Consider the following 12,568-nt stretch of genomic DNA (forward strand, 5'->3'; position numbering starts at 1 on the left):
GGATTCTCGTCTTGTCCTCTTTTCTAACAGGCTGTCTATTTCAGTTCAGTCACGTATATGCAAAACGTCTCTAAGATTGTTTCCACTCCCTGCAATGGTGCCTGTTGGCCCACAGAACAACACCTCCTGCCTGATGAAATCCCTGAGTCCTGGGTGTGTTGGGTCCACATTGTTATTCTAGTAACCACTCTCCAGCATCTGAGAAAAATGCTGGTTAAATATTAGTGCCTTTCACAGACACAGAAATCCATCGTTGGCTGCGAAAGGCACTCAGTCATAAATGCAAAGTGTGAATGTGAATTGAGACATGCAGGGTTTAGTCGCCCTTCCCAGGCTCCAGCCACATTATCTCCTAAAGGTTTCCCCTTCCATCGATCAGTTAACAATATATTTAAGTCCATGAGAGAACAGAAGGAACTGTGGTTTATTCTCTAAGACTTAGAAGCACCAAACATGACCCATCTCCCTCCAGGGGCCTCATGAAGAACAACAGCGTAAACACGTGTGCATTTGACAAGTCAAGGAGGACGCGCAGAGAGAGATCTCAAGGTAGTTTGTCATTCACCAGTGACTTATCCGGGCTAGAGAGACACCTTAGTGGTTCAGAGTGCATACAGCTCTTATATAGAACCCAATCTGGCTTCCAGCAGCTGGGTCAGGGAGTTCACAACCATCTACTTCATCTCCAGAAGACCGGAGGCCCTGTGTTCTGAAGGCACCAATGCACACATGCACACACCCACCTCCCTTCACACACACACACACACACACAACGGAGAATGAAATACATCTTTAAAAAAAAATCCCCAATAAGCCAGGTGGTGATGGTGCATGCCTTTGGCAGCCCTAGCACTCAAGAAGCAGAGGCAGATGGATCTCTGAGTTCGAGGCCAGCCTGGTCTTCCAAGCTAGTTCCAAGACAGCTAGAGCTGTCTCATGAAACAAAACAAGGCAAACAAACAAACAAAAATCCCCAGTAATTTGTTCATATGTTTATGTAACTACTGTAGGAAGGAACATGGATGAGAATGTGTTCTTAGGCAACATGAAACCCAGGTTGTTGGATCTGAGCTAGATGGGAAGGATGGGAAGGTCATTTGGGTGAGGGTTACGTGTAAACAACCATGTGCAAGTGTTGCTCACACCTATCTCCCAGCAATGGCACCACAGAGATGTGAGAGTCTATTCACAGTGGAATACCACATCAGGTTCAGCTTTGGAGGAACAGCAGGACTATGAATGAGGAGCTAGGGAGGTAAGGCCCAAGCTAGTGAGAGCAGCCAGGACCCACAGGGCCCCACCCACTGTCCTCAGAAGACAGAGGACAGGAACCGAAGGTACTCTCCCCATCCGTGCATTAGCTGGCCTCTTCACCTGACTGATCAGCTCTGAGGACAGTCAACACACAACAGAGTCAGTCTTCTTCCTCTCTCTAGGCCTACATTCTAACTGTGGGAACCCCAGCTTTATGTAGTAAAGCTGCAGGCAATCACTTCTCCCCAGCTGCCAGGCACCTGCAGCTCTGGCTCTCCTCCTCTGGATGCCCCTTCCACCAGCAACAGACATCACTGGCCTCCTGGCTGGTCTGTGCTTGATGGAATTTCCTGGGTCCCTGACTTGCAGCCTCCCCTCAGTTCACAATGGTCACGGCCTCCTGCTTTCCCCCGTTTATTCTGCTTTTGGCAGATTATCCATTTTAACCAAACGTTTGTTCTCTCTGCTGGAACTGGGCTGGCAGGGAGGAAGGGCATTCATTCTGCAGACCAGGGTATTCAGTAGACCAGGCCTGTGTCCAGCACAGAGAAGCCTCTGTGGACACTTGCTGGCTAGTAGGTGAAAGAACAAACAAATCCCTGAATATACAATTTTATGCAACCCACAATAATATATATAGACACACACACATAATCATGTGCATTAAGCTGCCTAATATAATATGGTTAAATGCATTAAATAATTATGTGATTGTGATCAGTAGTAAAAATACCACATATGGGATCTTCTGGAACCCTTCACGCCGTGTGACTTTCCGATTCCTCCTCTTCCAGAGCTGGTAACACAGAGTGTGAGTGTCCTATTTACTAAGCTTACTGGTGTATTTTTAACATGGGCCTAAATAAAAAATATTTAATAAAGCTCCGGAATATTACATCAATTTATTTGCCATAATTCTTCTAGGACTGCTACTGGGTTGACAATTAAATTGAGCTGGCAATTTATTGAGTGCTGACGGGCTCTTTCAATACAAAAGTAATTAAAATGCATTTGGTCCTCAACGGTACCAGGCTGTATGCATGCATGCATGCGTAGGGACGTGCACGCACACACACACCTCTTAAGAGGTACCCTCCCCAATACACACCTGCACAGAGACACCCACAGACACACACATGCACACTTACAAAGGAACAAACCATAAAGAGCTCTGCGAGATGGAGTACCAAGGACAGCACTGCAGAGGGAAACGCCCAGTTTGCTGGGATGGGCCCTAAAGGGGACCCTGTAAGGGACGACTACGCTAAAGAAGATGCTGGAAGGTCACAGCAAACACAGAGGACATTTCTGGCAGTGTTCTTAGCATGGCCCCAGAAGCCAGTGCCAGCATGACAAATATTTTCTGATCAGAGAAGTGAAAATTATCACCACTGACACGGCTCTAAACTCAAAGCCCAAGCAGTTGGGTTCCTACCCGTATTTTTCTCAAACAAAACAACAAAAACAGAGACCCAGAAGGTGAGGGCTAACCACCCTGAGTCTATCAACAAACTTCCAGGCCTAAAGAGGATCAAGACATGGAAAACTCACCAGGGGTACCCTTTCCAGAATAGCAATTCATCGAGAAGGAAAATGCAAAACATCCATCAGTCAGTCAGGGAAGTAAGCAACTTGTAAATTACAGAGGGGAAGAAAAATGCGGAGAACTTAAACAAAGAGAATCCTGGACTGAAAAGAAGATTGCAGGATGGGCTCCGAGTCAACAGGAAATGATGTCAGAGCATCCATAAGGAAGGGTGGCATTGGAGGTGGCCAGCATCACAACCACCAAGGTGGCTAGCTAGCCCTCTCCAGCATATGGCCTTTCTTTTCTTTTGTTTGACTGTACTGGTTAGTTTTTGTCAGCTCAGAGGGATCCATGACCATCCTGGAAGAGGGAACCTCAACAAAGAACCTGCGTCCCTCAGACTGGCGCGCAGACAAGTCTGTGGATCATTCTCTTGATCAGTGATGGAGCCAGAGGGAGGCCACACCTGGGCTGTGGTCCTGCCTTGAGTAAGGAAACAGGTTGAGCAAGCCATGGGGAGCCAGCCATAAGCAATATTCCTCCATGTCTGCTGTTTCAGTTTTTGTCTTGATTTCCTGTTCTGATTTCCACAGGGATGGGGATGCATGAGCCAAATACACCTTTTCCTCCCCAAGCTGTTTTTGGTGATGGTGCATTTACTACAACAGAAAGCAAACCGAGACAATGGCTTTTGAAAGCAAATTGACAATGCCGACCAGGGAGTTTCTATGCAGGTAGATGGACGGGCCAACTATGAAGTAAAGGTCAGTTGTGGAGTGAAGAGGGCTGGTATGATTGGCCCCAGTAGACTAAATTTGGTACATGTCTATTCCAATCAGCAAGGCAATCACAAAAACCTCTTACAAGGTAAGAAACCAGGAGGTTGCCAAGTTGTCAAATTATGGACATGATCTCAGGAACTCCAAGGCATTCTTTACATTAAAACTGGATATGAGGAAGAGTCAAAGTGGACCAGACTGAGTCACAGGAAAACATGGTAGTTTCTGGCCACTGAGCATCACCGTATCTCTGCATCTTTGGTGAACTGAGGGCCAGGGCACAGGGGACACCAGACAATGGCAGCAGCTGTGTACATCTGGAGGACAGAGGAGAGGACAGAGGGACCTCTCACCTTGGGGTCCCAGGTGACCAGGTAGTGCGACTGCTCTTAAGGCAGGGGCGGAGCTGTGTCCGTAGACCCTTCCTGTCCCCTTTAGTTTGTTTCCTCTGAGGCTGTCAGGGAAGCTAAAAGCCATGTTGGCTTGATAAGTGCAAGGGTGTGCCTGTCATCACTAGTCCCGCGGCCCGACATCTCAGTCCTAATGCTTTCTCACTGAATCCACAGCCGGCACTCAGGCTGAAATATCAGAAAGACAGGAACGTATCAAAAGGAGACAGAACACTGCAGCAACGTCAATCAACCAATCAGTCAATCAAACCAGAAAAACAGTTGCAGAACAATCTGTAGGGGCAATGCATTTATTTAGACTGAAAGCACGCCCGGTGTCAGCTGCTATTTTGTGGGGACTCTATGATTTATGGATTTCGTTGGCAAAGTGTAGCTGACGATGAGGACTTTGCTGACTTCAGAGTGATGAGTCACTTCTGGTCTGGCAGGAGGCATGGGATCAAGGACTCCACTATCGATTCCTTCAAAAACAGGGTTCTAAATCTAATACAGCAAAATGCTAAGACTTACTAAAGTGATGTTTTTAACTAAGCACCATCCTTTAAACAAAATAAGCTCATAATATTCCGTAATAATTTTATTATTATTATTTTTTTTTTTTTTTTTTGGTTTTTCGAGACAGGGTTTCTCTGTAGCTTTGGTGCTTGTCCCGGAACTAGCTCTTGTAGACCAGGCTGGTCCTGAACTCACAGAGATCCGTCTGCCTCTGCCTCCCGAGTTCTGGGATTAAAGGCATGCGCCACCACCGCCTGGCTCGTAATAATTTAAAAAAAAAAATCAAAAATCATATGGGCCTAAGACAATGGCCAGTGGGAAACATGCGAGGGTCTGAGTTCAGGTTCTCCACTCTCATAAGAACCAGGCACGCATGGCTGTGTGTGTGCGGAACCTCACATCTGGCAGGTTGACAAGAGGATTCTGGGGGGATGTTGGCCATTCATGCTAGCCGAAATAGTTCTAGGTTTAGAAGGAGACCTTTACTTAAAAAAACGTGGAGAGCCATATGGGAAGACACCAAAGTGACCTCTGCCCCCACTCATTCATATGCGTGTGTGTGTGTGTGTGTGTTTGTGTGTGTGTGTGTGTGTGTGTGTGTACACACACCTGGATGGATGCACCTACATGCACAGATACCTACCCATACCCCAACACACACACACACACACACACACACACACACACACACGCACACACCAGTTTCTTTCACATTCCAGCTAGGTACTGGGTCCTTTAGATTCAGTCAATTCTCCTACATGGTAGATTCTATCTCTTACGTTAAAGTCTAGCTGGTATTTAGAACACTGACTCCAGAGAGAGAGCGTTCATGATAGGAGTGGCGATCCTCTTTGTGAGTCCCTTTAAAACACGAGACATCACGCCGCTCATATCACATGTTATCTTCTTTAAACAATCGAAAAGGAATCTATACCTGCATGTGAACAGATCTGAAATTCTTATTTAGGTATTTTCTCCACTTTTAGTTAAATATTTTAATAAATGTTTGGAACTAATATTGCAATTATGTTTGATATATATATATCAATGCAAATGTGTTCTTGGCGCCATCATGACTCCCTATACATATGTGTGGCTAGCCGCTTGTTCTCCACCAAGAATGGTAAGTGTGCAGACACCACAAAGTCTGTTTTTCTTTGCACATGTGGTCACTCCTCTGATTTCCCATCTCTATTCTTAAAAAAAAATTTACAATTGAATTCAACTAATTGGTAATAAATGATTAATATCTTAAATATTAAGTACTATGAATTTTATCATATTCAGGTCACACACAGAGAACAACACAAAAATACAAAAGACAGCATCTACTTTTTTTCTTCAAATTTCTACTTATCTAAGCAGGGTATGGCCTGCCCCTGAGGAAAGTCCTGCCATTTCACTCAAACCATCAAAGTAATTTACTGTCTTCATTTCTCACACACAACACGTAAGTCACGGGGGTGGAATACTGATTCCCTGAAAGCTGGGGTGTGGGAAGGCATTTCCTGGTCTGTGTATCCTTCCTGCTTATAGCTCAGAAAAATGGATAATCAGACAGACACATGGACAGATAGATGATAAATATACAGACAGATACATAGACGACAGACAGACAGAGAACAGATGATGAGGACAGACAGGTAAGAACTGCCGAGTTTCTGTAACTCGGGCTTTAGAGGCACTCTGATGTTTAATCCAAACATGTCTACATATCTTTATTTCATCCGACAGTCCATTTCAATTCTGTGCTAGCACAATTTGCAGCAGCCCTTACCACAAATATAATGAATATAGAAAGCAAACATTGAGTTTATTTAGTGCCTGCTATTCTTCATTTTGTTGATGCATGACATTACAAAAAGGTTTCTTTGATGGTTCAGTAAAACAAACCACGTAACAATTTGCTCCTTGGTTTGGGTCGATTTTCTATTGATCCCAGTCTGGTATTCCACCAGCGGCCGTGTCGGGGTGGACAAGGTATTTATGAAGGCTGCAGAAGCTGGCCTGCAATGCATTTGTCAAAAACCATCAATGATCTCTAATGATGGGTATCTGGATATGGCCTATGCTCACTGTAACTGCGCGTTCCTTGAAATGCTAAGGAATGTTTTGTAAAGTTTGGGCCAGCTGTGTCCGCCGTGAAAATAAAAGATAGTAAGGTGGCAGTCTAACTGTGGAGGGGAGCCTGAGGGGAACCGCAAAGGCGTTGGTGCAAAGCGAGCATGCGAATGTAAATAAGACGCGGTGGGAAGAAGAAAGAAACATCTCCCTTACAGTGTCCAGAGTGGGCACTGCAGCAATGTGTAGGAGGCGGGGCTCATGCCCAAGGTGCACAGCAGATACTTAGTGAAATGTGCTCCCTCTGCTGCCATCCTGTCTGCACACCTCCAGGCTGTCCTCTTTGGACAGGCTCGACCCTCTGGTTTGGCAGTGGGCACATTGACAGTGGGAAGGAGGATCCTTGGGGAGGGAAGGAGAGGGAGAGAAGGAAGGGAGAGAGAGAGAGGGAGGGGGAGTCATTCTGGGCTGGACGTGCCAGCAATACACTTGGCTCACTTCTGAGCCTTTCTCCCCAGCTTTAACCTCTAAGAGACCAAATCCTACCAAGTAACACAAACCTTGAAGAAAAGAATTCAAAGCTCATAAACTATAGTAGATAAATGTCATACTATTCCTGTCAATGCTGCCTAATTCCCAAATAATCCTGCAATGCTCTCAAACCCAAAAAAAGAAGAAAAAAAGAAATCTATCTATCTGTGCATCTGTAAGATCCTCCAAAAGCCAGCATGTGCAATTCTGCTCTAATTCATTACTGGTGTTATTCATGCCTAGGGCCATGCAACTATTCACTGTGGCTTATTACAGGACACATTGATATAACAACTCAGTGACACACCAGTGTGCAGGAGTTCTACAGGACTGTGGACAACTGAAGACCCAGTGTCTGAGATCTTCGACTACTTTAATTGAAAGTTAGCTTTCTTTGTTCATATGTAAAGGCGCTGCATTCTGCAAGTTCATAAAAAGCTACAGTGAGAGATACTGTATTTTTATCTTGAGGAAAGGAACAGGCACTATTCACGGAGGCTCTGATACTGTTGCAAGTTTATATGAAGAACAGGTAAGGGTCGGGGGAGATAGCTCAGTGAATAAAATACTTTCCTTGCAAGCAGAAGGACCTGAATTTAAATCCCCTAGACCCATAAGAAAATGCTGAGCACGGTGGCGCTTGTCATCAGAACTCTGGGGTCAAACAAACAGACAGATATCTGGGACTCACTGGCTGGCCTAGCATCAAGGTGGATAGCACCTGAGGAATGACAGATGTTGTCTGATCTCCACATTCATGTGCATGCGAGCTCACACACACATGCACACATGCACACACACACACACACACACACACACACGCACTGAAAAGGCCTGTCAGTACAGATCAGTTATAGAGCATGCTTTCCATCAACCCACAGAATTCAACGCTGAGCACCTACTGTAAAGGAGACTCATGTGAAAATAAACAAATTCCACGGCTGGTAACAATGGACTTAGTGTGCCAGTCAGGCGTATTTGCTGGCATGAGAAATGAACCCTGGGCCTTGTCAGTGGGCGGGGCTATTTGGGAAATCAGAAGGCCCAGAAGTCTGGAGAAAAGCTGGACAGGTGGGCATTGGACTTCCGACTGACATTCCTCTGCTGTGCCCCAGAAGTCCCCCCAAAGGGCTGCATCTATGCCTCTCATCCCTGTGCTTTAGGTCTCCTTTCTACTGTCTACAGTAGAGAGCAGCTGCTCAGAGCCCCTCACAAGTGCTTTCCTTGTAGAAGCAGAGCGAGGAAGAGTGAGCCTCTTTCTTACGGCTCATCAAAGTATGAGAGGGGCATTACAGCGAGACCAGCACTGAGCAGGCAAGACCACGACTGCCCACTGTGGTCTTCAGACCAAAGATTCAAGGGCAGGAAGAAGTGAGACAGTTCCCCACCTCCCTTCAGCAGCTCACCCTAAACACCTTTTAGAAGCAGGGTATGTGGTCTCAACTTGGCATCTGACCTTGGCAAGCAACCAACTCTGTCTTCTTTAGAATGCATTTTATCTTTATTATTTTTATACTAATGTAATTAGTAACACTAATTACAAAAACACAGACAACCTTGGACAGGAATTCCGTTGAGGGCTCGCCTTAATCCCATGGCTGTAGGACCAGTAAGTTCAGCACTGTGTTTCATGCAATTCCTGTGGAATTGTTCTGGCAGAAAATCTAAGAGGCGGCGCGTCTCGCTGTGTTCAGACTTCCTCTATAAATGTCAGGGAAGAGATAAATCCCAGGGACGTGTGGCAGTTAAACCACGGTGTCCTGTCACACGCAGCTTTTGGCACTGAGGAATCTGCTGCTACCTTGGAGCACCTACAGTTAGTACAACAGAGGAAGAATGTGGATTCCCATGTCTGGGAAGACAGGGTAAGGTGACTGGGCACTTCTCCCAGGAAGGGCTTCACATCTGAGAAAGCCTCTTTGAAAATGGGAGATGGAGACAGTTCCCCAAACCTTTCCCCATGTCCTCCAACTCTTAGCTAAACCCATGAATGAACAGAAAGATTCAGAGGCCTCACGCCCTGAACCTGATTTCAACCAGCTCCTTGCTCCTGAAGCACGGTACGGTAGCTGTCACACAGAGGCGTCAGCTCCGACACAGGTGGCCCCAGCGTCACACAGTGCACACAGGGCAGGGAATACTGGGCATCTGGAGTGCTTGCAGGGTGGGTGCCTCTCTCAGGAACACAGGCAAGGCTAGGGCGATTTATTATCCCACCAATCAGCATTTTCCTCTCATCCCAGTGCCTATAGATCAGTAGAAGTGATTTCTGCAGATTGCCTACTGTAGAGATTTATTTCTAAGATTAAAATTATTGATTTTTTTCACACCACCTCATCAGTGTTACTTAGAAAAATTTCAGCTCATAATCAGGCTGTGCCTACATGGCATCAAATATGTCCCCGAAAGCTGTTCTCCCTGGGACAGGATTACTCCATCCTGGGTTCCTTTGCTTTCTGGAACCACTGGTGTTTCACTTTTCCCCGAATTATCTTTACTTTGGTGCGGTTTCCAAGGTCACATGGTGAGCATGAGCATGTAATCATGACATGCACGCAGGGTTTTTAATTTAAACATCTCCTTACAATAAGCAGTGTCTTACATGCTTATTTGTGTGTGCGTGTGTGCAGATGTGTATGAGTGCATCTGCTTATGTGAGTGTGTGCATAAAGCTGTTTGTAGGCATGTGTGTGCAGGTGCAAATGCATGTTTGAGAGCATGCATGTAGAGGCTAGAGGTCAATCCTCAGTGCTGTCCCTCAGGAGACAGGGTCTAGAACTCAACCAGAAGGCAAGGCTGGCTGGCCAGCAAGCCCCAGGAATCTACCTCTCTCTACTGTCCCCACGGTGAAGTTCGAGCATGTACTATTATAGCATCCAGCTTTTCCCCTGGGTGTCTAATTTGAGTCCTCTTGCTTGCACAAGCAAACCCATTATTGACTGAGCCTTCTTGGCAGCTGATTATGCAGAACTTGGAGGTTCTGAGAAGGAACAACGTACCATTGGGCCTCAGGGCATCCAGATGTTATTTCTAAGTTTCAGCCACTGTAACCTTCTACTCTAACCCAGGCCAAATGCAGAAAACACCACCCCTGTCAGAAGGTTTCATATCATCACCACCACCATTTACTGATTTGAAAGCATTGCAGCAAAAGCGATATCTATAATACTCTACTAAAATATGCTAGCTTTAGCTGTTTGGGACATTGTGTTTTTTTTTGTTTTTTCCAAAACAAGTATAAAATTGTAGGCAGCTGAGATGGAGGAGAGAGAGAAATTGTTCAGACAAAGGACCATGGATGGATATGAAAACAACCTTAGTTCTCAGTCCAGGAAGGAGACAGGCGATCATGACTCAGCAGCTGTCTGCCTTGGTATAATCCCACTCACTCCTGCACGGAGGAGTACACAGTGCCCTTACCTGGGTGGTGTGGCTCTCTCGATGTCTCTGAAAAGATGAGGTCCCCATGCCACTCAGACACAGCCTTGAGCATCCATCGTCCTCAGGTAAACCTGTGGGGGTCAGCACAGAGATGCAGTGAGGTTGTATCACCTTGCCGAAAGAAAAAAATACTTCGTACCTAGTTAATAAACAGACACTGTCATATTCCATGCATTTAAGTGCTAGGCAATAGCAGTTATTTATTGAATATTCAGATTTACAGCGAGATGGGAATACCTTAAGCTCTTGCAGTTTCGGTAAACAAGGAGATGTACTGACAGAGAGACAATGATAGCAAACCACTCAGAGCAAGGCAGGTGTGCCTTGGGAGGGAGGGAGGGAGGGAGGGAGGGAGGAGGAGGGAGGGAGGAAGGAGGGAGGGAGGGAGGGAGGGAAGGAGGAGGGAGGGAGGGAGAGAGGGAGGGAGGGAGGGAAGGAGGAGGGAGGGAGGGAGGGAGGAAGGAGGGAGGGAGGGAGGGAGGAAGGAGGGAGGGAGGGAGAGAGGGAGCGGGCTTTCCTAGAGCCTGGAAACCATTCAAAAGCCCTCTAAGAAGAAAGAAGCACAAGACCAGTGCTGTTTCCCACCTGGATGATGCTGAAAGTTCGGATTTCATTTGTGGGGCAGCATGGAGGGAAAGCGAGAACTGAAGAAACACGAGACCCAAGCACACCTGGGTGTCATGGAAACCGTCACTGTGTTCCTTTTGCTTGCACAGGTGGGGCCGTGAGGGGAGAAAAACTGGCCAATCACAACCTACTGGTTCTTAGCCAACCACTAAAGTAAAAGTGACCCTCAGGAAAGGCACACGCCCCTCCTCCAAGAGTCACAGACCTCCCAGGGGACAGCAGATGACCGTCTTCCTTATCCTGCACACACAGGCCGGCTCTGACCCTTGGCCTGTACATTCTCTGTTCTAAGCCTGCCCTGTGCACCATAAACAGTCGCATCCCGGCCTTCCTCACTGAATGCGCCCTGGCTCATGACAATCAAAATGATTGTAGACATTATTAAATGCACCTTGGGGACAGATCTGTTCCCCTACAATGATTGAGAACCACCGTGATGGAGATGGCATGTACTGCCCCAAGTGACTTGATTAATAAACATGAACAGATAAAAAGAGAAATAACTGCCCAGTGGAATGAATTCAACCAAGAGAACTTTAAATACTGAAGCAATTACTCATCTCCTCTGGAAACATAATTAACTAGCACAGTTTAATTGATTAAACATATACATGATTCCTAAATTAAAAATCATTAGGAAATCACTGTGCATTTTCCCAATTACAGGCGTGTGTCAGTTCCTTGGGGGGAGTCTGAGTCCAATCGGCATGAGGCAGGCCAGTCTGCCCTTGTGGTGAATGTATGCGTGCTTTCATGTAGCAAGGTTCTGTCAATGCTTTCCATAGCAATTTCTCTAGTATGAAACAGCCACCCTGGAGGGAAGTTCCTTAAGGCTCAGAATGTTCTAAAGAGCATTAGTTAAAACTCAGAAAGACAACAACTCACTAGTCCTAGGAAGTCCCTGAAACTGACCAATTTTACAAGGTCATCCATTTCCAAGGCTATATAAGCAGTAAGGACTGCTAGCAAGAGGAGGCCCTCTAATCTGTTGAGCTGCCTGTAGTTCATGCAGAGACCTCCAGAGTTCTAGTTTTGACTGGGTGGGTTTTCAGAGGTGTAGCTGTCTGTGAGTAATACTTGCCCCTATAAGTAACCCCAATGAAGTCATAGTTTGTTAACTTGGATTTTGGTGGTATTACTTTGCTCTGTCATCAGTTCAGTTTCCTGTCTAGGCTGAGTCAGACTTCCCCAGAAAGAGTGTTACAAATCAGGACAGGACCAATTATAGGTGATTACTGCCCTGCCACTGAGGGTGTGCTGTGATGAACACTGGGCTCTGATCGTGAGCAATGGTGATCACCAGCAGGATAGGAAGAGGGTGTGGTGTGTTGTCCCATCAAACAACTGTGTGGCATAATTGAGAACTTAGATAGGTGCACAGGGACCTGCAGGTCTGAGGTAAGGTGCCATCTGGAGAGAGACTCCTGATCAAAGGACATGAA

At 46.2% G+C, this 12,568-nt stretch overlaps 1 protein-coding gene across 2 annotated transcripts in view; it reads right to left on the reverse strand.

The window, feature by feature from the left end:
• The window catches only part of Myo16 (myosin XVI), a 427,263-nt gene that overhangs the window by 14,483 nt on the left and 400,212 nt on the right, over nucleotides 1-12,568 (reverse strand). For both annotated transcript variants that reach the window (XM_041673988.1, XM_041673987.1), the window contains exon 34: nucleotides 10,479-10,570. In XM_041673988.1, coding sequence (XP_041529922.1) covers nucleotides 10,479-10,570 — 92 coding nt within the window. The remainder of the gene's footprint in view (nucleotides 1-10,478; nucleotides 10,571-12,568) is intronic.

The sequence above is a fragment of the Microtus oregoni genome, unplaced genomic scaffold, assembly GCF_018167655.1.
Source record: "Microtus oregoni isolate MIOR12 unplaced genomic scaffold, Mior012 000024F_ref0000369, whole genome shotgun sequence".
Classification (NCBI taxonomy): domain Eukaryota; kingdom Metazoa; phylum Chordata; class Mammalia; order Rodentia; family Cricetidae; genus Microtus; species Microtus oregoni.